The sequence below is a fragment of the Melopsittacus undulatus genome, chromosome 5, assembly GCF_012275295.1.
Source record: "Melopsittacus undulatus isolate bMelUnd1 chromosome 5, bMelUnd1.mat.Z, whole genome shotgun sequence".
Taxonomy (NCBI): domain Eukaryota; kingdom Metazoa; phylum Chordata; class Aves; order Psittaciformes; family Psittaculidae; genus Melopsittacus; species Melopsittacus undulatus.
In genome coordinates this window covers 58,554,540-58,579,001 of record NC_047531.1, presented here as the reverse complement: position 1 = coordinate 58,579,001, position 24,462 = coordinate 58,554,540, and the positions used below count along the sequence as shown (strand labels likewise).

Sequence of the window (24,462 nt, the reverse complement as noted above, 5' to 3'; positions counted from 1 at the left end):
ATCTGCCAAGGTGAATTCCTTGCACTGGAATTTGCACCATTTCGGTTTTGGAGCTGTGTTCTTTTATAGTTGGAGGTGTTCAGCTGCATTCTGTGTTCAGAATCACAGGATCATTAGGGTTGGAAGAGACCTCTGGAGATCATCTAGTCCTATCCCCTGCCAAAGCAGGGTCACCTAGAGCAGGTTACACAGGAACATGTCCAAATGGGTTTTGGATGTCTCCAGAGAGGGAGGCTCAACCCCCCTGGGCAGCCTGTTCATTCAGGAAACCATCCCAAATACTACCAAATATGTGTTTGTTTAAATGGAAAACAATTCCATTATACACTTCTACATGTACATATCCATGAAAGCATTCATACCTCTGATGTCTGGCAATTAGCCTACTGGGGTTCATTTTCTGTGTGCCCTCTTAAAATGGGAGAGCCTGTTTCAATGCATGTGGTTGTGCTGGACCTGTGCTCCTTTCCACAGAGGTGCCCTTGCTGCTCTGGCTGTCAGCAAGCCCTGGTGGGCCAGGGGTCTGGAGTGAGGAGCCAGGAGGAATTGCCTCCTCTTGCTCAGCTGCAGAGATGGCCAGATTCAAGCTTGAGCCATGTGAGGAGGAGGTGCAGCTTCTCCCAGGGCAGTAAGACCCGCTGCAGGGAGGGTTTAACAAGCAGTCCTTGAGTTAGCAGTGAGAGTAGCTGCTGTTCAACCTAACTGGGTGGAACTACACCCAGAGAAGCCCTGATGCAGGCATACAGGTAGGTAGTGCTGGCAGCTGGCTGGCCCCATGGTCCCAGCGGCACTTACTGCTTGCTATGGGAGAACTCCCCGCTAGGACAAACAGTGCTCTATACAACCTGAATTATTCAAAGGGAAGAAAGAAACTGTAACCAGTTCTGCAACAAAAGAGACTCCAGCCAAGCAGCACTTCCTCACTTCCCAGGTTCCTCTCCTCTCATTTCTACTCCTCTCCTTCTCTCTCCTCATTACATACTTTTTGCCATGCTGGGAAAAGTGTGTTGTGTTCATGAAGCCACAAAGAATCACAGAATCATTCGGACTGGAAGGGACTTCTGGAGATCATCTACTCCATCTCCCACCAAGTCACATTGGGTTGGACCAGCTCACCTCTTTCAGCTACTTTGTGTTGTAAAAATGCAACACATTTAATTTATAGCTGGTCTTGAACTGCTTATTGAAACAGCGTTGCAGCAGTGCACCTCTGCATCTGCCTGCCCAAGAGCCCAGGAACATCAATAATACATGACTGGGCTGGGGAAGGTGTCTCTGGGTTCAAACCAGCAGGTGCCTTGGGCAGGAGAGCTCAGCTGGGCAGGGGGTACATAGTGAATGGGAACCAGCTTGCAGTAATTCCCTCCCTGCAAGAAAGAAAGGACTTGTAAATGTTTAATAAACTTCTCGCCTGTGCCGTAGATGAGGTCTTATTAATGAACTGGAGTGGCTTGAGGACAGGTATTGTGTCCGTTACTATAGCACCACTTTGCACAGGATCTCAGCTTGAAAGAGGCAGGGGAGGGAGTGAGGGAGGGAAGCACTGAGGATGAGCCCCAGCGCGCCAGTCTGAGGCTCACCCGTGGAGCAGGCAGCTGTGTCCTGCACAGGGACACTGGCCCTTGGCAGCACCTCCAGCTCCTGCCCCTGGACACGCTGCTTCATACAGGTACCCGACCCTGCACAGATGCAGGCAGAGCTGCTGCAAGTGCAATGCTGAGTCCCTGAGTGCTTCTGAGGGGGTTTGCTCCAGACCTCTCTCTTCCCAACCGACTTCTGGCTTTGGAGGGAAGATCTGGTTTGATTTTTGTTATTTATTTTTCTTCTGTGCTCCTTTCTTGGGCAACTGGTTGTTACTGCAGAGGTCATCGAGGGGACCAGAGGAAGCTCCCGAGGCTGGCATTGGGAAATATGACAGCAGAAGCGAATTGTTGTTAGCATAAGGGATTTACTGAAGAAGAAAGACAAAATGCCTTTCAAAGGATTTGTTTCACTGAAAGAAAGATTTTTTAACCCAGGAAAAGAAGAGGTGAAGAACACCATCAGTGACTCACTGGGGAATCTGAGAAGGTAAAAATCCAACAGGAAATTCCCAGACAGGTCCATTAGTTCAATTTATTCAAGAGAAATAGTATAAATAAATGCAGTATAAATAAAGTATAGAAAAATGTGTAAACATAAAACAGAATCTAGAGTTGCAAAATTAATATTTAAGTTCAGATAGTGAGAGACACCTCTTTGCAAGACAGAAGATATAAAAGGAGCCTCGTTACAACAGCATGCGACTACAGATGATAGAATATTTATATTAAATGAAAAAAGGTGAAAATAAGTTATAAAATAATGTTCTGCTATTAGAGCATGAAAAAGTGTTTTAATCAAAAACTTTTAAATAATTAAATGTGAATAATTCCATAATTTAGCTTGCATAAGGAAAACTGATGATTTAGTGGGAATTAACACTCCCAAATGATGCCACTTTTGAAATTAGACTTAATGTTCTTAAATTGCAGAAGATTTTTTAAAAAATCTTGCTCTGAATCAGTAAGAGAAAATGTTCTAAGTAGAGATGGGCATGTGTGTTTGCTGGGACTAGCAAATTAGAAAGAGATAAAGGAGAAGCAGGTGTTTGCTGACAAAAAGAGCAAAAAGATTAAAGATTTTAGTCTTAATCTGACAGTTTATGAAAGAACAAAGGGAAAGATATTTATTTTTTGATAAATGAAAACACAATGTAACAAATGATGAGTTTCATAAAGGGAAAGAGATTTCTCATTTAAATTAGTAGATTACCATATTAGGAATGGTCACTGACTACGTTTATGTGTGTAATCAATAGATGAGAGTCAGAGAGTTCAGTGTCATTTCTTGCAATATGCTTAATGTTAAGTGTTTTAAAAGTCTGTATGGATCACACCAGCATTTTACCTGAATGCAGTTTTAGTGACTGAATTTATTTGCTTTCATATCCACCCGTTCACCTTTTTTTGGGAATGCTATTTTGAGACAAGATGTAGTGCTTGTCACATATAAACATGCCTTTGATCACAAGAAAATGTATGAAAATGTATATGAAAGAAAATGATCCCATACACTTTCAAAGAAATTACTAATATGCGCTGGTACATTGCCAGTTACACTATTTCTATGCCATGTGAACAGAGTATCTGTGTTCCACAGAGTTTCAACTCAACTTTTCTTCATTTACAGTGTTACAGAGGAGGTCTGACATTTTGCTTCTTTTTTACTTTCATGACACTCTGCAGTAATTCCAGGAATTCCATTTTTCTTTTAAAACATCAGGTTAAGTAATTTATTCAATCACAAGTTATTTTTGCTGTATGCTCTGCAGTCTAATGTGACCCGATCCATGTAGGATTTGTATGTAGTGAATATGAGATGTGCCACTGCACTGGGTTTGCTATGTGGGAATGGCATGCAAATTTTAAATTATCCAGATTACTCTCCTCTTGTAGGTATGTATCAAGGATGTCATGCTGGGTCCTACACAGCTGATGGTATTGGCATCCAGCTTCTGCAACATTGCTACTGAATCAAAAAACCCATAATCTCAGTCGTGATACAAGAAAGTTTGCTGGACTTCATTATTTTCTGTTTTAAATATATGTAACCAGGTGTGTAGTAACTTCATATTGTTTTGTGGGTGCTGCCAAACAAGCATCTGCACACAGGACATCACTTTAGGCCAGCCAGATCCTGGAAGGGAGGCAAGGGGAACTGAAATGGGAACACATGAGAAGTGTTCTTTCATGACGCTATTGCCAGTGGTTTCATTTGTGAGATCTCAGATGATGTTTTAGATGTTTCCTATAATTTTTTTTTTATGCAAAAGTGGGTTTGTTCTTGGTTATTTCCATACATTGGGGTAGCAGAAATTTTTCAGGATTCAATGTGAATGTGTATCAGAGCTGAGGCTCTGCGAGCTTTGTGGCTGGCACAGACCCTTTGGGCCTTCTGTGAACTCACTGTTCCCAAAGAAAAATTTATGAACTAAAGGCAAATCTCAGGCTGTGCCTACTCTCAGGATTGCAGGAGTCTTGGACCAGCTAACAGCAACTGTGGGCTTACTGATAAAATGGGAAGTGACCGAGTAGGTTTACAACTCAATAATGTCACTGTTAATGTGGAAAGTCATGTGGGCCACATCACTGTTGTATGTATTCTGGGCCCTTGCATTGGACAGGGCTCCTTTGCTTGAGCTGGGTCATAGAATTAGTCCGCTCAAACTTTGTTTTGGAGCTGCAGACACGTCAGCTCTGTGAACACAATGTGGGCTGCCCAGACTCAGTTGTCCTGCAAGTCATACGAGGCCCCTTGTACAATGGTGTTAGTGCAAGGGCACAATAAACATATGCAGAGTTGCTCTGCAACACTCAAGGCACATCCCTCCAGAGCATTGAGGCTGTGCTGGGGAGAAACTGCAAGGCTGCCCTACTGCCTGGGAGTGCAGCACCTGTAAGAAGCAGACCCGTGGTGCATACATTTAATATATGCCTCTAGTTTCAGGCAAATATCATGCAGAAACCAGCCAGAGAGCTCCATGCACTTACTTAAAAGGGTTCTCCTGTCTGCACTGTGGTTTAGTACCAATATATCCATTGCAGGATTTGGTATGGAAGATTATCATCTGGGCAGATCCCTAGGGAGTAAATGAGAGCTCAGAAGATTCTATCTGCTTTTGGATAAATGATATTTTTTGATAGTCGGTGTGTAGGTTTCTGAAGTAATGCCAAGAACATCAGTAATTATTGCATGTGATGACTGATGCTGGGTTTATACGGGTGTGAGGTTTGAACATTTTGTACGATTGTGCTGCAACTGCCTGTGAAAGACAGTACTATCTGGTAAAAGTCATTCTACAATGTGTTCTAACATGTGGCAAGTATTAACATTTGCCTGTTACTGTAGAATCTATGTGGTTTTAGTCAAATAAAATTAAATGGTATGAATAAAAATAAATGGTATTAAATGTTACGTTCTCATTTCAAGAAATAATTAATTCCAATCCTAAAATGTCATAAATACAGGTTACTGAAAGCGTATGTCTTCTAGGAATGTTATTTATTACTGATGGGGGGTTTTGTTATTTCTTTCATTCTCCCGAAATTCCATATAAAACGTAGTAGTCATTCAATACAGAAGTTTTTCATACAGTTATTATGACATGTGGGCACAGAACATGTCTTCAAAGAGCTTAGCTCTTGTTACTTGCCAAGTGTTCCATGTTTGCTGAGAAAAGGTATAAGATTGATGTAAGGACTGAATATTTCCTGTAAAGCAAAATGCTCTCCTGCATCAGTCAGATAATTGGAGGAGAGCACTGGCTCTGAAGCAGTTTTCTTCTGTATTGTTGGTGTATAACAAGTGAAAATTTTCAGTGGCACTACCAAAATCATTTGGATCAATTGGAAGATACATTTCTCATATGTTCAGAGTTGTCATATGTTCCTTATATACAAAATAAAGCCAAAATCTAGGTCAGACACTGGCTCTGTGAATGTCTGTGCTGCTAATGCTTCATCCCAGCTCCAATTTTTGGACTGCTAATAAACAAAATAGTTTTCTTTGAGACAAATCCACTATAGAGGGGTTTACACCAATCTTTGGTGGTATGAAATGTCCTGTGTGGATTTGTGGTCACAGATCAGTCATTAACTTGCTTTTATTAATACTAATAATTAATAATAGCAAAGTAATTAATTTCTCCACAGAAGCAATGTTGGCCCGTAGTGCTCATCCTGTCTTGCTACTTTTAAAAACAAATTTGAAGCAGAAGGCTGTTTCATGCCTATCTGAATTGACAGCCAGCTGAAAGTGTCCTAGTCAGAACAGATGTTTTGTCTTTGCTTGATGTGTCTAGTCTTTGCCAGCTGCCCAAAATAATACACTAATTAACACCTCATGTCTCTGCTATAAATTGAAAGCCTGGTAAAGGTATAGAAAATGGAGGAATTGTGCTTTCATTTCATTCATTCAATATCTTAGATTATCGTAGAGAAAGACAATACAATTACTTCTTTTGTTTTTTTAATAACTTTTCAGATTACAATAGTTCTTAAAACTTAAAATATTAAAATCTAGTTCTTAAAATTATCTTAAAATAATTATTCAATTGTCTTTTCTCTTCTTATTTTTTATATTTTACCCAGGTTCCACCTATCTACACTAGCACACAGAACGTGGAATATACTGTGTCTTCTTTTTAAAGTCTGCATTACTCTCTGTACTCTCATTTCACTAACAAATGCTGTTTCCCTGCCAGTGAATCATAAGATCTCAATCACCTTCAATAACACCACAGTAATATCACATTTCCTGTGTTACCTTGCTTTAATGCAAAACCTTCCCTCCAGCCTGACTAGGAGCTAATGATCCAAGTGTGCAATTAGCACTGCTTTGAGCAAGGGATCAAATCAAATAATCCTGGGAGTTCCTTTCTCCTCCAAAACACTCTGATTTTAGTGTTTCTTGGATATTTGAGCTGATGGACTGTAACATACTTTTATTCTTTTTGCTAAGACTAAAGATGAAGTAGTGGTTTTATGACATTATGTAAAAGGGAATAACAGAGTAAATGATGCACCAGTTATACTGTAGCTCTAACACCTAGAAATGCTGAGATTTTTAAGTGAAACTTCATATTGGATAGATATATTTAAATCCATAGGAAGCACCCAGGAAGACATACTTACCACTTATATTTGCAAACCCTTTAGTATAGAGTCGTATCTGTAAGATTATTACATTATTTATGTTAGACTTACTGCAAGAGGGCAAAACTGTGATTAAACCAACACTGCTCTCCCAAAAGACCCAACCAGCTACTATGTGCATCAGTGAGGGGTAACCATCCATGTGTGCTATGTACCTCAGTGAAGGGTAACCCATCCATGTGTGCTCTGTCAACATTTTTTATAGATGATCTTTATATAGAAAACAAAAGTGCATCAGATTTCATATACACCCAGCCAAATGTGTGAAAGAAGTAAGTTACTCCTTATCAGGAAAGAGTGAATGAAATAATTTCATCATCTCATATGGCAAGCTGGGCTTCCTTTAGATTAAGTAACTGTATTTTCACAGTACTGAGAATATGTCCATGGCAGACACAAAAAGAGCTAGATCCTGAGTTTATTGCTTCAGAGCAATGACAAAACTGAAATATAGCCACTGCTTCAAGCCTCCTTTAATAAACACTTCAGCTCATGGGTAGTGGCCAGTGGATTCACAGCTAACTATGTGGTTAAGAGTTTCAGCATCTCAGAAAACCCATTTAAAACAAGTGCATGGGAAGCTAATGTTAGGAAAGGGTGTACTTAGCTTTAGTCCAGGCGTGCTTGTTCAGTTCTCTTACCTCAACTTTTCTACTAGAGACATTCCCTATTCCAGCAGCACAGGGTGTTAACAGTTCCAATCAGACTGAGAGAACAAATCAATTTTTAATGGCGCTAATGGTAAACTTCCAGATTACATGGAAGTGCCATTTTCTTTAATATGAATCTCTCAGCTGGGATGCTTGTAGGAAACACAAAGCTGGATACACAAAACTGGAGCAGCTGCACTGCCATATTAGTGGGTAGCTGGGGGGCAACCTCTCACAGGCTGAAATAGCTGGGTACCATTTGCTGCTATTTCAAGTAAATGGGAGAGCCTGCATCCCTGGCATCTTCTGTCCCAGCTCCTCCCAAGTACTCCACAGCTGCCACATCAAATTTGATCCCAGGTAAAGCCCTTTTAGTCTGCACTGCTGAGGAGTGGTGAATCAGCAGAAAGTCACTGTCTTCCCTCAGATCTCATTTAATATTAGGTATTTTACACAAAGAATGTTCAACAATAGGTGTTACAGGGCTTCACTTCACAATGTGGTGAGAAGACATTTTAGGGAAGAGGGGACATGTGGCTTCAAAACCCTTCAGGCAGAGAAAGTCTGTGCTTGGCTCTTTAACATCTTAAAAAGGGGCTCTAATGCCAGAGCTTTTTCTCCTCTTCAGTATAGTCCTAATTTTTGCCTCACAGGTGATAACGAATTCCCAGGGATCTTGGAGCCGAGCAAACCCATGCTTTTGTTGTATTTGCCCTTTTCTTTAAACATACTGCCAGCTCTGCTTAGTGGATCTAATTAGAAATTATGATTAATTTCTTCATTTGCATATTTTCCTAACAACCAGCAGAATTCACCACAGCAGAACTCAGCTTATCTCTTACAGTTATGCTCATGAGTAGCATGCGGACATTTTTGCAGCCAGCTGTCCTGCTGGGTGTCTTGGATTCACAAACTTTAGAGGTCATTCATGAAAACAGTGCAGTCTATGCTCAGCTTTCAAAGCCTGCCCAGCATTCGCCCATCATACCACCAAGAGACAAATGCCTCGCAAGGCAGTGATTCGGCAGTTGGCTGGAGCATGTAACTGCCCAGAGGTATTTTAGCAAGTTTTAATGGGAGAAAAAGGTACTTTAATTTTCTCTCTTTTAATCCATTTAGGAAAATAGATGGCACTAATGCAGGGGAGGATCACATCGAGCTGACGGAAGAGGGACAACCTGTGCAGGCAAGAACCCACAAGCCAGCACCATGCAACTGCTACTGCTGCGGGCTGCCCAAGCGCTACATCATCGCCATAATGAGCGGTCTGGGCTTTTGCATCTCCTTTGGAATTAGGTGCAACCTGGGTGTTGCCATTGTGGAGATGGTGAATAATAACACTGTTTATATTAATGGAAAACTGGAGCTGCAGGTGAGAAAACATCTTCCTTTCACTGTTCTGAGCTGACCTCATTGCAAAATCATTGAAGTGCCACATATCAAAGGACTATGTATACATAGATCAAAAGCTGAGGGATGGAGACACGTCTCAACTAACATAGATGTGTAGGTGCTATTTAGGTGTCAACATCACATTAAAAATATGTAAGATATGAGAATTTGCAATGTTGTAGAGGATGTAAGCAGCAGAAATGAGAATGATTTGGCTTGCATGTCTATCAGACCCCTAATCTTTCAGCTGTAGACAGATTTTGCTTGTAGTGGCAGAAGTTTTTACTATGTACTATCTCTCAGGGAAGCACGGTCTGGTGCTGCCTCAGAAGGAATTATTAATTGCTGAATGTAGTGCTGCACTCACTCTGTTCAGATGAGTAGATAACTTTTCAAGACCTTAAGAGGTCTTCAAGACTGGCAATAAGGCAACAAGATTTTACAGGTTACTGGCAATGCGGACTGCTGTCTAGAAATATTCAGAGCTAGGTGCCAAGCTGTTTTCACATTTGTAGTAGATGGCATGTGACTCACAGCAGATGCTTACAAACCTTTAACATCACATCCAAGGAGCTGCGGCTTCAATGGATACCTTATTTTCCCCATTCCTGCCTTGCTATGTGGCTGTGATGAGTCCCTAAGTTTGTTCAGCCTTGGGAAAAGAAGGCTCAGGAGAGACTTTATCACCATGTCCCAGTATTTAAAGGGTGGCTACAAAGAAGGTGGAAACTCCCTTTTTACAAGGAGTCATGTGGACAAGATGATGGGCGATGGGCATTACATACTCCTGGGAGATTTCAGTTGAACATGAGGAAAATTTTTCACAATGAGAACAGTCAACCACTGGAATAATCTCCCGAGGGGACTAGTGGATTTCCCAACACTGGACACTTTTAAGACTTGGCTGGATAGGGTGTTGTCTAGATAGTCTTGTCTAGACTGTGCTTCTGCCAAGAAAGCTTGGACCAGATGGCTTTTTAGGTCCTTTCCATCCTGGTATTCAGTGATTCTAGTTCTTCCTCATCTGCTATCTCCTCTGACCAGCTCCTGCTGCTTAGACTTGCTACTGATTTGTATTCAGTCTAATTCCCGCTCCCTGTGGTCCTGCTGGGAATTCCTGGTTCCATACTTCATGCTGGAGAAAGGATGTGCCTACATAGGTTGGGAAACTCAGAAGACATAGTCTGAGGAAATTCAGAAAAAAAAATCCTCTCACAAATCTCAGTTTATTCTGCTTGGGCATAAGCACCTGCTGACACAGGAACTTCTCCTATGTCTCATGGTGTTTCTGCTGTCATAAATTAACACTACCTAGAAAATAAGGTATTTAAAGCAGAAATGTAACAGCACAGGAGAGTGGATCTCCTGTCAGAGTGCATATTGATGTGGAAGGAAATCCTTTAGTCCTCTGCAAGCATGTCTGGCTAATTAATGCCATCATTCTCCCTGCAGGTCAAATGATAAGCTGGTTTTTAGTTTGCTTGTTTGGGAAAAAATAAAGCAACCTACTGGGGAAAACTGGTTCTTTGTTTTACTCACAGAAAGTAATACAGAAAAAAGAGACGTTAAGGCTTATCACTTTAGTCTTCATATTTCTGTAGTGTTTTAGTGACAGTTTTAATTCAGAATCTAAAAGACATAGGTGCTGCTTCCTCACATGATGCTTAGCCACCTTTCTCTGCCATGTGATTAGCATAAAGATGATCATGAAACAAGACATTGTGGCTTCTCTTTGCTCCCAAACTGTTCTTCTGAACTTAGGGTTCAAGGAGAAAAAGTTGACACTGACCTTACATTAGTGTGATTATACAGAACCAAGCCCTGTCTGGCATCCCAGAATGGAGGGCAGGAGGGCCACCTTGGCACCACTTTTAATAAAAGATAAACTAGTCAGCTAGCTCCTGTTACCTCGTTCTATTTCCAGATTGTCTTGTTTTCAGGTGTTACCCATCCCACACACAAGCAGCACTTTTCTGATTCCTGCCAGGTAGTGCAGATGGTGCATGGTCAGAGCTTGCCCCTGATAAGGAGAGCCATGGATAAGCCTGACCAGGAAGCTGATCAGTGCAGAAGACCTAAGTAAGCTTGATAGTCCTGGGGAAATGCATATGTCCATTGAAATGTGTCAGATACTTGTCATAACACTGAGCAGGCTTGAAAACCAAGGTTTTAGGATTAAGCAGTCCAGGAGGAAGAAGTGGCAACTGGCAAAAATGAAGATCCATCCTTCTGGATGAAACTTTTCCCTTTCTTAGACCCCTGACTGAAAGCTAAGAGCAAAAGTAATAATCTCACAAGGGAATCTCACATCCTTTTGCCTTAACTAGTAGGTTTCAAGCTCAGCAATGCCAACCAGCCAGCATAAAGAGGAGGCCTTGGTTTGGAGGATGAGGTGACTTGTGTGTGACTTCCCATCAGTGGTTACAAGTCTTAGAAGGTGTATGCTTCATGTTACAGCATCTTGTTTATTTCCTTTACAGAAAGCCCAATTCAATTGGGATCCAGAGACTGTGGGACTCATTCATGGATCTTTTTTCTGGGGTTACATTGTGACACAAATTCCAGGAGGGTTTATCTCAAACAAATTGGCTGCTAACAGGTAAGAAAGCCATAATTAAAAGAATTAAGATTTACAGCCTGATGGCTGTTTTACACTGCTAAAATCATGATTACCAAAATAGTGAATTAATGTGTTTCAGGAACACACATATGAAACTGAGTGTTAAGTATTTATGTCTACAACCAAAAATGGGAGTAGATTTCTATTATGGGTCTATTGCTGATTCTTCCAGTTTAGCTTGTTCATCTCAAACATTTATATGTTTCTTCTCTAAACAATAATGTTTTCTGAAGAGAGCCTGGAAAATCACACCTTAATGCCTCAGTCAATGATTGTAGCATTTATCTTTCAGAAGTTACCTTAGTGCTTTTTAGCTCAACATAGAAGAATTTTCCAACAAAATTTGACCTTTCTCCTTGAAATATTCCTAAGGGTGGGCATGTAGGAACTACAGAACTATTTATGGTCTGAAGACAGAAATCCATTCTCATGCACGTAGTTGTCCTTGCCATGGCTGGATATAGTATTGACTGTAAGTAGGATTGCCTAGAACTTCTAATAGAGCCCCATGGTTTCTGTTTGATAAACTCTGAGCATCTATACATATTTCCTCTATTCTCATTGTGTTTGGGGGCTGTTTGTTTTTATTTTTTGTTGTTAATTTAACTGCTTTTGAAAGTGAGAGTAAGAAAAGGAGTGAATTTTTACATCAAAAAAGTCTTCAGAATTGGAACATGATCACAAGAAGGAGTGAGATTGCCTGAAGACAGCTGTTTGTTAATGACCTCATGGGATGTGCATGTTAAGGGCATTTGGGATCTTCAGATAAAAAGGTTGTTGGTACTCATTTCATTCTCTGCAAGCAAGACATGACTTGCATACAAACACTTTCAGAATTGGAAAAGGTCTCTAAGACAAGTTATATATTGTTTTGCCCCAAATAAAACTGCTTTGCTGTCTTCATTCTCCAAAGATCTATAGGAGTTACAAGACTTTCTGGACATTCTTTGTACCCATATGCCCTTATAAAAGTGACTTCAGGACAGAGACGTCCCATAGAATAGCTCAGATGTTCAGGCCCAACTCCCCTCTGTCTGTAACCAAAAGTTACTCAGAGCTCAGTCCACACTGTTTCTTCAACACTACTAGCATCCTCAATTATTCATTCCTCTACCACACAAAAATGCCTGAGCAAAGTGTTTTTCCATCTGCTGAATAAGCCAAACAAATGAGTAAAGCTTAGTAATTTCATCAGCCTTTCTAGTCTTTGCAACCAGCTTTTGCAGCAGAAAGGCCCCAAAACACAGATGTACACACTGTTGGCTGAATAGTTATTAGTTTGGCTTTTGATTCCTTGCTTTTCTTGTGAACAGTAAAATCCTTCATGTTTACATTGTAACCCAGTATATTCTGTCAGTGAACTAATTCCTTAAGTACATGTTGAGTTTCAGACTCAATCTAATGCTGTACTACAAAATCACATAATGGATTTGACTATCATACCCAGCTTTAGGAGTAGAATTGCTTGAGGAACAGCAATAACCCAAAAAGCTGACCTCAAAGAGTTTTTCTCTTTGCAGTAATAGGATTCCCATGTCTGGCTAGTTCTGTGTTTTTCCTTCATTCCTTGTTTACCCAACCGATTTCAGCTTCGGTAGATCCATCAGTGGTGTGAGTTTCTGTTTCAGAGGGGTTACTTGCTGCCAAGACACAGGACAGGAAAACAGATCTGGGGCCAGTCTGTGAACTGACTAGCCCTAGAAGGACAAATGTTTACTTTTGTCCCAGCTGTACTCTGAAAATATTGAGTACTATATGGTTCTGCACCAAAACCATCTAACACCATGTAGTTTGCTTTGTACACTCACCTAAATTTCTGTAGGTCTGCATTCCACCAAAAGAAGTTCATGAACCATTAAGTGACTCTATCACTTTAATTTGCTTCTTACCTTCAAACGTGCATCTAAATGTAATTTCATCATTGTTTGGCGGTGACAAAGACACATGAAACATAAAGCATGTCCTGATAATGGTTTTTAGTAATAACACCCTGCTGGGCAGAAGATTCCATCACTGAAGAAGGCTGTTTTGATCTCAAAGTAGCAGCTGGCCAGAGCTCACAGTTGTGAGAAAAATACACAAATGGATTGAAAAGAGCTGGGATATTTTTAGTCATGATGGGGACCAACTTCTTTGGGATAAATGGTAGTGAACTGCTGGAAAGATGCTGCCTCTTTGTGGAAACATTATTCAATCTTTTAAATAGTAGCAGAAGGGTGACTGATTCTAACTCAGTATAAATGATGCATTTACAACATAGGTATATTAAGAGTTGGCATTAAATGGAGTAGCAGAGTTTGGAAACAGTCTTCAGAGCTAGCTGTCTGGGTAACTAAACACATTCTTTTTCTTATGGCTTATTCTTTCATGTGCTCATTAATTTACATAATTTGCTGTAGTTCCCTGAGACTGTCAATAGCTTTACAATGACAGACCTGATGTTTCTATTGGCAAGGAAGCAAGGAGCAAAATTCTTTTCTTCACTGATCATAATAGAGAGCTAAGCAATACTTATTTCTCAGTGAAATGCTTACTTGGCTTTGAAAGCAATCTCCTAAATGTCAAGATATGACCATAGGCTTTTTATTCTTGCTCAGATTTTCAGACTGCTTTCTGTATAAATCCATTCCTTTGTTACTTCTCTCCACCAGTCTACTCAGCCTCTGCCTTTGTGTTTGTTTGTTGAGTGCTTTCTTCTCATTCAGATTATGACTGTTGCTTTTGTCAATAGGTGTAGCGAATTTAGATAAAACAGTGTTGATCTTCAACTGGAGATTCTTCATGTTATAATACTACCATTAATCCTACTGTGAATAATAAACCAGATTCAAAAATATGTGGTGATGTATATTTCCTGTGAATAAGTTTTCAACCAGAGACTGAAATGTAAAGAATTGAAATCCTTACTAAAATAAATGGAAAAAGAAAGAAAAAAAATGGCAACAAAAGATTTTAAACATTTATAAATATTTTGAAGTAGAGCATGATAAACAGCTATGCATAATAAGATCTGAATATGTCTTTGGCAGAAAGATCAAAAGGAAAAGAAGTACTGCTGTTGTCCAGATCATATGATTTCTGATCAAGTATTTGTCTAATACTAGTCATATATCAGGATGAAGTCTAATGTGTCTTTCTGAAATGCCACAGACATGACAATTCAAAGCTTGTTAAACATCACTGAATTTGGATAGTTTGGAAAAGAAACATAAGTTATGTCCCACAAAGAGCAGCATCCTGCTAGCTAAGGTCTATGTAGCTAGGAGTTGAGGGCCATGAACAAAAGAGGTTGCTTTATTCTCAGAGTGTCCCCTTGAATCTTGGAACAGGACAGGTCAGCTTTGGGCTGATCTCCTGCATCCCAAGCGCTGTGGTCCCGAGAGCCACCAACAGCTGAAACTTTCTATATAAAGAGCAAAAGATCTCTCACATAAAGGTAGTCCACAGGGAGCCAGAAATGGTTGCTTTGAATTGTGGACAACACAAAGAAGACAGTAAACTACTGAGGATTAATAGTAATCCATTCAATTTAAATGCTGCTTGGCAGTTGTGGAGAACTCCTACTGCTAGTTCTGATACTTTTCAGTGCTGTTACAGGTTCTTAGAGGGGATCCTCATGTACATCAGTTTCCACAGATGCTGGAATAATGAACTTTTGATATTCAGAGAGTCCATGACACAGCTGTTGAACCCCATTTTTTCAACAGAACAAAAAACTGAGGCTTTAGTCAGCCAGATGTGAAGAAGTATGAAATCTAATCAATCAAGCACAGCTCATTCCTACTAATGGTAGCCGTTTCAATGATTGTTCCAGCTGGTAGTGCCTAGTCTCTTTCTTGGTTTCTAGCAGTGTTTTTCATGGTGTAGAAGCCTCAGTTTTCAAATTAGGTCCTAGATGTCCCTTTACGAGCTAGGCACCGAGGGATGCATTTCACTTGCACTGAAGCCTCAGTGCCTGGCAAACCTGCAGCCCATGTCACACTGAGATGGCTGCCCTTTAGCCCAGCTGTTTTTCATGTCTAGTGCCACTCTTGTTTATTATTGACACAGGGTGATAAATGTGCACCACTCTTCAATTAAACATAAGAAATCCCATATCCATGTTGGGAAAAGCTCCCACAAACCTCAGTGAGTGAGGCAGACACATCTTCAAGTGCTATCCCAGGGCCTCTGAATGGTTTGGGCTTTCAGGGCTGCTGCTTGGATCCATTAGCTCTATACAGGTTTCTGCTGGCTGCTTTTCTAACGTTTGAGAGGCTACAACTGATTTCCCAAGGGCACTGGGCTCCAAGTGCATTTAGAGCCTTGACTGACTTGTGCCTAACTGCAGCAAGTACCCTTGCCAAGCAGGGTAATAAAATGTTTATATCATGTTTTTCACTGAAGTTGTACTGTAGAAATACCCCTTCTATGTCATAGTCACAAAGGACACTTGTAGCTGTTATTTAGAAGAGTGATGTTGGAAAATACTTGATCTTCACCAGCCCTATTATACATTCTAGCAGCAGCAAATGGAGCTAACCCACAAACTCCCATGTTCAGAGAGGCACTGAAACTAGACTTTACCTGATTTAAACCTTATTTATATAACTATATTTAAGTACTTCCCAGAATAGGAATGCTTCTCTCAGGTTAGGACTCACATAAACAGCTCAGCATCCAGTACCAACACATACATCTGTTCCTCTGATACGAATTAAAATACAGCACCTTTATTTCAGTATGTATAAAGCTTCTGTTCCATCCAGAGAAGAAAATGTATTGACCCTATGCCTTATTTTGACCAATTATTGACCCTTATTTTGCCAATAAGGGGACTTCACAAGTACCTGGTTTGATGAGGTGGAAGCAGGAGAGATTGTCTTTGAGACTGTACTTGAGAACAGAGTTACTTCTGAGAAGAGGGCAGTAATTACATTTCCTTTCATGTTACTTTTTTACATAGGGTATTTGGAGCAGCAATATTCTTAACATCTACACTGAACATGTTCATCCCTTCTGCAGCAAGAGTGCATTATGGCTGTGTGATGTTTGTAAGGATTCTGCAAGGTCTAGTGGAGGTAGGAGTAGTCACCATTTTGGTCTTTTCATACGTCATGTGCTTTTGGGCATTTGGATCTAAAAGTTGTAGTCTTTTGGTCAGGTTTTACTTTTTCTGCTGTTTTATTTATTACTCATTTTTAGATGAAAACTTTTTAATCATACTGATGTACAAGTTGACTTAAAAGGAAATAAAAAGTTTAGGTCCCCACTGCTGCAGTTCAAGATATTTTAGTTTATTTGTACCTGCCACTGCATGTACTAAACAGCATTTTTACCTCAGAACACATTACTGTTTAAGTCATTAGCCAAATTAGTTTGACATCTTCATACCCAAACAATAGAGCTCTTCCAGGCTTACCTAACCCTTCCTACATCACTCCATGGTGACAAACAGCCAGACAGGTTGGACAGTATCACCTTGAAGTAGAAATGCAGTGAAAACAAATCATATGATGTGTGAAATGTCTGCCAGGGCGTCACCTACCCGGCCTGCCATGGGATGTGGAGCAAGTGGGCTCCTCCGCTGGAGAGAAGCAGGTTGGCTACCACATCATTCTGTGGTAAGTTGATAGGCTCGTATGCTTTGTGTCAGTGCATGTTCTTATTAGATATATTTTATTCATTTCATTATTTAAAAGAGAAATTCAAAGCCTCTGCGCTTTGCTGCATGTGGCTTGTACTCTGAGGCCAGGAACCTGAGAGTCTTTTTGCTTAATATGTCCTCATTTTATTGTTTAAAGCCAATCACCAGAATGACTCTCATAGTAAACTAAAATGGGGGCAGAGGTGTCACATGAGAGAAATTACACTTTTTTGTTTTTTTTCCATTTGCTCCATCCTTAGGTATCCAATTTATTGTACATATTGAATTGGCCTTCCTAAGCAAGCACACATTATTAAAAATACCTTAAAAGGGCTTGAGTACAGTAGCCTGCCTGCTCAATATACTGCAGTCGAGGTGGTGTAATTTCTTGCCATTAGCTGTTCTGCTTCACTCTGTTTTGAATTATGATCAAGCTTGTAATTTGCTCTTTTCTGGGTCCCTTTCCAACACTGACAGCTGGCCTTCTGGAAGATGGCTTGTGGGAAATTTCAGAAGACTCTGGGGAGAGGAACCCAGTGGAAATACTGGAGAAATCCAACTCTCTCATTCCCTTTGGCATGCTTCTAGCCTCTGGCAAGAGCCTTAAAACTTTTTATGAAGCAGGCAGCAGGGAAAATACTGAAGTTTTATACCTAGTTCCTCAAAGAAAATCCCATCTTTTTGCTTCCAGCCACACTAATGAAAATGAAGGAGAAAAATAAAAGGGCTTTTTACTCTTAATTCCATCCTCAAGGTAGCAGGTTTTGCCACGGGTCACTCTATAATTCCAGGGGAAAAATGTTAATATTTCCCTACCAGCTTCAGGCTGGATTTGGGTAAATGGCTATATATAACCAAGGTAAGGCATAATTCAAACATTCTCCCTCTAGAAAGTCCAGATATGCAGAGTACAGGGTAGGAATTTCAAGTTCGGAGTGAAGGGAAAGGCACTGTTCATTACTTCAGTCTGTCACTTCCCATCCTCTAAGACACCCTCATCATGGTTTACCCTTTCCCATCTGTAGATGGAAAATAGGAACTGTGAGTGAATGTCTAATAGTGCTGAAGAAAAATCAGAAATAGCAGGATTTTGAAGAGAAGCAGTGTGGAAAGGTGGAAGAGAAAACCATGAGAATAAATACAGGTGGTAAGGTAAAACCAGCTGAAGGTGAATGCCTGGAGGAGAAAATATTCAATAGAAATTTAAGTCACAAGAATGTACATTCTGTCCATATGAAATTAAGCTAAAAGGCTAGAGAAAATAGCAGCACCAAAATACAAGTGGAAGAAAAAAGGAGAGGAAAAAAAAACCACCAGGTTTGTTTATTATGGGAATTTCATTTTACTACGAATGACTCCAGGATTTAATGATTACTTAGGTGTTCCCATTTTCAGAACAGACCAAAGGAGAAGCCTGTCCACTCTCCATGCTCTCTCCTTGAAAACCTAGCACATTGTAGAGAAAGATACTTCTGCTCAGCACCAGTTTTAGTGGCTACAGATGACCAATTCTTGCACTTGAAAGGTGCACAGGAACAAGGGAAAAATTAGCAAAAGTTCCTGGTTTCTCTGACTATATTCTGGCCTGAGGCTTTGCTATTGCTGTAGGAAAAACAAGTTCCACAAAGACACAAAGGAGAAGGGTCACTGTGAACCACTGCAGAGAAGTATTTGCTAATGAGTGTTGACAAATGTTCATTATGTAAGTATGTAATACTCTCCAAAACACAAGTATCTCATTTCCTAGAATAATTTGAAACAAAAAACTTCTCATATGTGAAGCCATTGGCACCATCTTACACCAAAACCAAATATCCAGATTGCATGAATTCTCCCTAGGGTCTTCATGGAAATTCCTTTCCAAGCACTTAAGTTCTCTTTCTACAAGTCACTCAGAAACATATTTCACCAGTATTGTCTATTTCCCAATCAAAAACTTCTACATAGGTCACTTTTTTATCCTTTTTTTCCCTTGTCAACTTTCACCTATTTATTTCAGCTGTTCATTCTTGCTACTGATATGAACTAAACATGGTTAAGCAGACTCAGGGTTCATCTGGACACCCCCTCTGTTACCAACATTTGTGGGGTCATGGTGCTAGAGCCATGAGAAGAGCCTTCCGACCTATCTGCAACCATCAGGAGTTTTGGATACCAAGGTGGCTTCTGAAACTTGGACCATTAGGTTCTCCTGAGCTCAGCTCATGTGCCACAGGGACATATGGGATTCCCATTTACTTACATACATACAGCTTATGCCTGCGAAGTGGTTTGCCATCAGTCTTGGACTTTCAAACCCCATTTACCTAGGGGGCACAGCCCTTCTAAGTGCAAAATGAGACTGGTGATCCCACACCACTGAGGGCCAGTCCTTCACACCACCCCAAGCAAAACTGTAGACCTTCCATCCCATTCCCCATGTTCAAAAGAAGTCATGATGGCTCCAGCCAGACGTGTCCCTCCAGTTCTGCTCCGTGAGAACCTGTCTGGATCATCTGTACTGGAAGATGAGTGTGCCTATCACAGCTGACATTATGTTAATCCTTTTTCTCCCCAGGGTCTTATGCAGGTGCAGTGGTTGCCATGCCGCTGGCAGGTGTGCTGGTACAGTATATAGGATGGTCATCAGTCTTTTACATATATGGTGAGTTACTTAACATGAAGGATCTCTGTGACTAGACTGGTACTGCCAGCCATTTTGTTAAACCTGTAGAACAAGTATGGACCAAAGTTGTTTTCATGAAAGAGGTTACATATAGGTATTCCAACTTAATCCCTACTTATTGCAGCTTCGGAGAGCTTTATTTTGTAATCATCTGCTATAAAACATTTTAATATGATAATGACCAGGCTAAAGCCCCTGGTCACCCAGGGGCAGGGTTGGATGCAGTTGCAAAGGTTGGTCTGTAACACAGACACTTAGGTGACATGTCCTAGAGTGCACACTAGCAGTGAGTGCTACAGCGTACACTGCTGATGGTGAGACAAATGCCTCTAAAACCTTCTGCCCTGAGCAATCTGTCCCTTGCTGCTGCCCACCCACAGTAAAGGAGTGCTACCTTTACAAAGTGGTCCCATCACACGGGTGCAGCCTCATGGCTGATCTGCGGTGCCTCATGCTTCCACTCACAGTATGTGGCAGAGCTGGCTCAAACTCAGCCTTGCCCATCAGCAACTCAGTTAAGATGGGTTTTCTCTGTTTTCTCTGGAGATACAGGACACACCATAAGATTTGCCATTGCAATCTGACTGTGACGTCCTTTTACACACATTGCTACCATGTTATGACTGCTCTGCTTAATTCCTTCTTTAAGTCCCACATAGAGCTTTCCTTCTGCATTTTCTCTGCTCCATGCATATAGCATCATAGAATCATAGAATAGTTAGGATTGGAAAGGACCTCAAGATCATTTAGTTCCAACCCCCCTGCCATGGGCAGGGACACCTCACACTAAACCATATCACACAAGGCTTCATCCAACTTGGTCTTGAACCAGGTTGCTGGTTCCATCCAGGGATGGAGCATTCACTACCTCCCTGGGTAACCCATTCTAGTACCTCACCACCCTAACAGTAAAGAATTTCTTCCTTATATCCAGTCTAAACTTCTGCTGTTTCAGTTTCAACCCATTACCCCTTGTCCTGTCACTACAGTCCCTAATGAATACTCCCTCCCCAGCATCCCTGTAGGCCCCCTTCAGATACTGGAAGGCTGCTATGAGGTCTCCATGCAGCCTTCTCTTCTCCAGGCTGAACAGCCCCAACTTTCTCAGCCTGTCTTCATATGGGAGGTGCTCCAGTCCCCTGATCATCCTCGTGGCCCTCCTCTGGACTTGTTCTAACAGTTCCATGTCCTTTCTATGTTAAGGACACCAGAACTGCACACAGTACTCCAAGTGAGGTCAAGTGATAATATGCTCAAATGCTTTGTAAACAGTCACGAAATATACAGAGTTGGTTACTATTTTTTTTTTTTTACTTTCCCAGGAATAATTTTTATGCAGATTTGGTTTAACTGGCCCTTGAAAGCAAAGTTCGAGCCCTGCAGATACTGAAAGGTGGCTTTATTGCCTTTTAAAAACCAAACTTTGCTTTTCCTGCCTCTGCAGGTATGTTTGGGATTGTTTGGTACGTGTTCTGGCTGCTTCATGCCTATGAGAGCCCTGCTGCACATCCAACAATATCCAGTGAAGAAAGGATATATATAGAAACAAGTATTGGAGAAGGAGCCAGCCTAGCTAGTGCAAGTGTAAGTAAAAAGGGCATTTCTGGTTATAATTTGTGAGCACTTCACACAAGAACAGATACGATGGGATGTGTACTATTACCTGCATAAGAGCAGCACAACTATTTTCTGTCAATGATTAGGGGCTTTTTCTTCTATAAAAATCAAAAATCAGGGTCATTCAGCTGGACAGGATGAGTTCAACAGGCAAAACACACAATGCTGTTTCAGCTCTTGACATATAGGGCCTCCCTAATCTAGGGAAGGGAGTGGGGAGAGAGGGGGAGCCACACACTCTGGTCTCCTGCTCTTGAGTAATGACTATGGATGTTTGAAAAAATATTAATGGGAATAGCTAAATAAGAAACTGGCTGCAGATGTTAAATTATCCAGCTGTCTTTTGAGCTCTTATTAAGGATGATTGCAATTCTGAAAGCTTAAGGACAGGGTTTCTACCCTGTTAACCCTCACAGCGCCGCAACTCCTTGTTGTAAGACTTCTCATCCTCTATCTAAGAGGATCCTGAAAGATCCTGGAAACTTAAAGCTAAATTTATTTTCCCATCAAACTTCTCTCGATTTCCTTAGGTAACTTATTTTTGCTAGTGGTGAAAACCAAAGCTGCTTCTTCATAAGCTGTTTCTTCTTGGCTTTTACTCTTAAACATTCTGGAACAAAATAACTTCAAACTCTTTTCTCTATGTATTTTGGGTAATAGCCTTGCTGAGAGTGTAAAATACCAGACTCTCCCTTTGGATGCTCCTCAAATTTGGCTAAAGTCACTCAGGTCTTGGCTGGAGACACACATACTTGTTTCAGGTCATGGTTTTCCCTTGTTTTACAGTGGGTTTACTGCAGAGGACACCATCATGCGTTCATACATGATTGCAGGCATACAGTTGCCTGTAGAACATAACTGCTATTTTATTAGAAAAGGACAATGTCAATGTATATTGCCATAGTTCCATATTTCAGCTTTTGATTTGAATTCTATTAAAAGTGAATAGGACTCTGAAGCGTTCTTTGGTCCTGTTGTATGAAGTATTGAAGCATAACTAGAAAATGGAGATGCCAAAAGCAAGTTATAGAGATTTGATCCTCTACCACAGACTATTTTTGCTGCATGAGATGAATTAGGTTGAAGCAGATAGCTGCTTGTTGCTGTGCTACTGCATGTTTCTTGACTTAGGTAACCTTTTTTTTCTCAATCGTTTCAGTGGAGTGTCTCAAACTGCATCATATCTAAAAATGGGGAAGGCACAAGGCTTTCTCCAGTTTTCTTTGAATCTGTTATTGATCCTGTTATCCCAATAGCATGATTCTGGAAGACTTTGTGTAATTTCAGTAATCAGGGCAACAGTAGTACAGCAGTCATCTTAAAAATCCAAACTATTCTAAGAAAGATTCTCAACTTCGTTTTTGCCACTAATTTTTTACTTGCATTGTAAGTGATTTGCAGTGTAAATTGGATGCAATGTACTGAATATTCTGGATACTAAAATATATTCTGTCTTTGTCTACTCAATTTTGGATTTTTTTTCCCCTAGAAATTTAGTACTCCGTGGAAGAGATTTTTTACTTCAATGCCAGTTTATGCAATCATTGTGGCAAACTTTTGCAGAAGCTGGACCTTCTATTTGCTCCTTATAAGTCAGCCTGCTTACTTTGAAGAAGTCTTTGGATTTGCAATAAGCAAGGTAAATGCCTGAGATGAATCAGTGACCTTCAGACCTCACAACAGGAGAAGCAGAGTGCTTGGGGAACTTCTGATCCCCCTAAAATCATTGCAGTAGATTATTCCCAGTAGTTGGGATGACATACTTCTGGTGATCTGATAGAAAGAAAAGCTTGCTAACATCAAATTATTAGAAAAATTAAAGAACTGAGAAGTTGTTTGGGGAAAGTGTTGATTAAAACCCCACATATCATGAAAACCACAAAGTAAGAGAATAGAAATGCACATTTTGTTTACTGATGGACATTCAGCTTTGCATGTCAGGTAATTTTTATCCTTTTTTTTTTTTCTTTCTCATTATTTTTCATTGGAAAATATTGTATAGATTTATATTTCCTGCCTCTGCCACTTCATTAAATTAAGCATTGTTACCTTCCCTCTTTAGAACATAAATAATTGTTCCAGAAAAGCGTTCCTAACATTCCTTTCAATAATCTACTTGCTACTTTGTAGGTAGTTTTCAAACAAGTGTAATACTGTAAACTGATAACAAGCAACAGGAGCACTGGTTCTGTAATGCTGGTGCGGTAGCAATGACACTGAATGGCCAAGCACAGCATGGAGATGAAGAACAGGGGTATTAAGACAAATCAGGTTTGTTTATTCTGAACTAGCTTTCATTAATGCTAGAGTTTCACCTCTGTGTAACTCAGTAAATAAAAACTAATGTAAAACTGTCAATGTAAGTAGGCTGCACGTCCTAGAAAATGAACTCAAACTTCTCACTGAATTACTATTTCAAAGAAAAGCTTCTAGAGGATGATGTACTGATCACTAAACTCTGCAAAATAGCATTTTCACATATCTGGGATAATTACCAGAGCTAACAGAGAAAGTAATGACCTTTTGGCAGAAAATTCACCAAGGGTAAGTCATACTTGACCAACTTGGTAAACTTCTACGATGATGTGGCTGGCCTGGTAGAGAAAGGGAGAATAGTGTATATTGTCTACTTAGACTTTAGTAAGGTCTTTGATGCTGTCTCCCATAAGATCCTCATAGACAAGCTGTTGATGTATGGGCTGTTTGAGCAGACAGTGAGGACTGAAGGATTGAAAACTGAATGGCTGGGCCCTGAGGGTAGTGATCAGTAACACGAAGTCTTGTTGGAGGCCACTAACTACTGGTGTATGTACCCCAGAGGTCATAATGGGTCTGATCCTTTTTGTTTGATCTGGATGATGGGGAGGAGTGTACCCTCAGCAAGTTTGCAGATGACACAGAACATGTTTTTACTGTGTGGATGACCAAGCACTGGCAGATTGCCCAGAAGCAACTGTGGAATCTCCATCCTTGGAGACATTCAGAAACTATCTGGACACTGTTCTGGGCAGCCTGCTGTAGGTGATCCTGCCTGAGCAGGAGGATTGAAGAAGATGACCTCCTGAGCCTCCTGCCAACCTCAACTATCCTGTTATCCTCTGAAAATTAAAAGATAAGCATCAATTTATCAGCTCTAATCCCACAAAATTAAAAATACA

General features: G+C 40.5%; 1 protein-coding gene across 2 annotated transcripts in view; it reads left to right on the top strand.

Annotated features, from left to right (window-relative positions):
- Positions 1–1,933: 1,933 nt before the first annotated feature.
- SLC17A8 (solute carrier family 17 member 8) overlaps positions 1,934–24,462 on the top strand; it is a 28,506-nt gene continuing 5,977 nt past the window's right edge. Inside the window, exons 1-8 of one of the 2 annotated variants that reach the window (XM_005144340.4) lie at positions 1,934–2,070; positions 8,504–8,756; positions 11,257–11,375; positions 16,342–16,456; positions 16,912–16,999; positions 19,580–19,666; positions 21,132–21,271; positions 22,794–22,943. In XM_005144340.4, coding sequence (XP_005144397.1) covers positions 1,970–2,070; positions 8,504–8,756; positions 11,257–11,375; positions 16,342–16,456; positions 16,912–16,999; positions 19,580–19,666; positions 21,132–21,271; positions 22,794–22,943 — 1,053 coding nt within the window. In that variant the 5' untranslated portion in view covers positions 1,934–1,969. The remainder of the gene's footprint in view (positions 2,071–8,503; positions 8,757–11,256; positions 11,376–16,341; positions 16,457–16,911; positions 17,000–19,579; positions 19,667–21,131; positions 21,272–22,793; positions 22,944–24,462) is intronic. The other variant, XM_031044934.2, reaches the window with a different exon arrangement.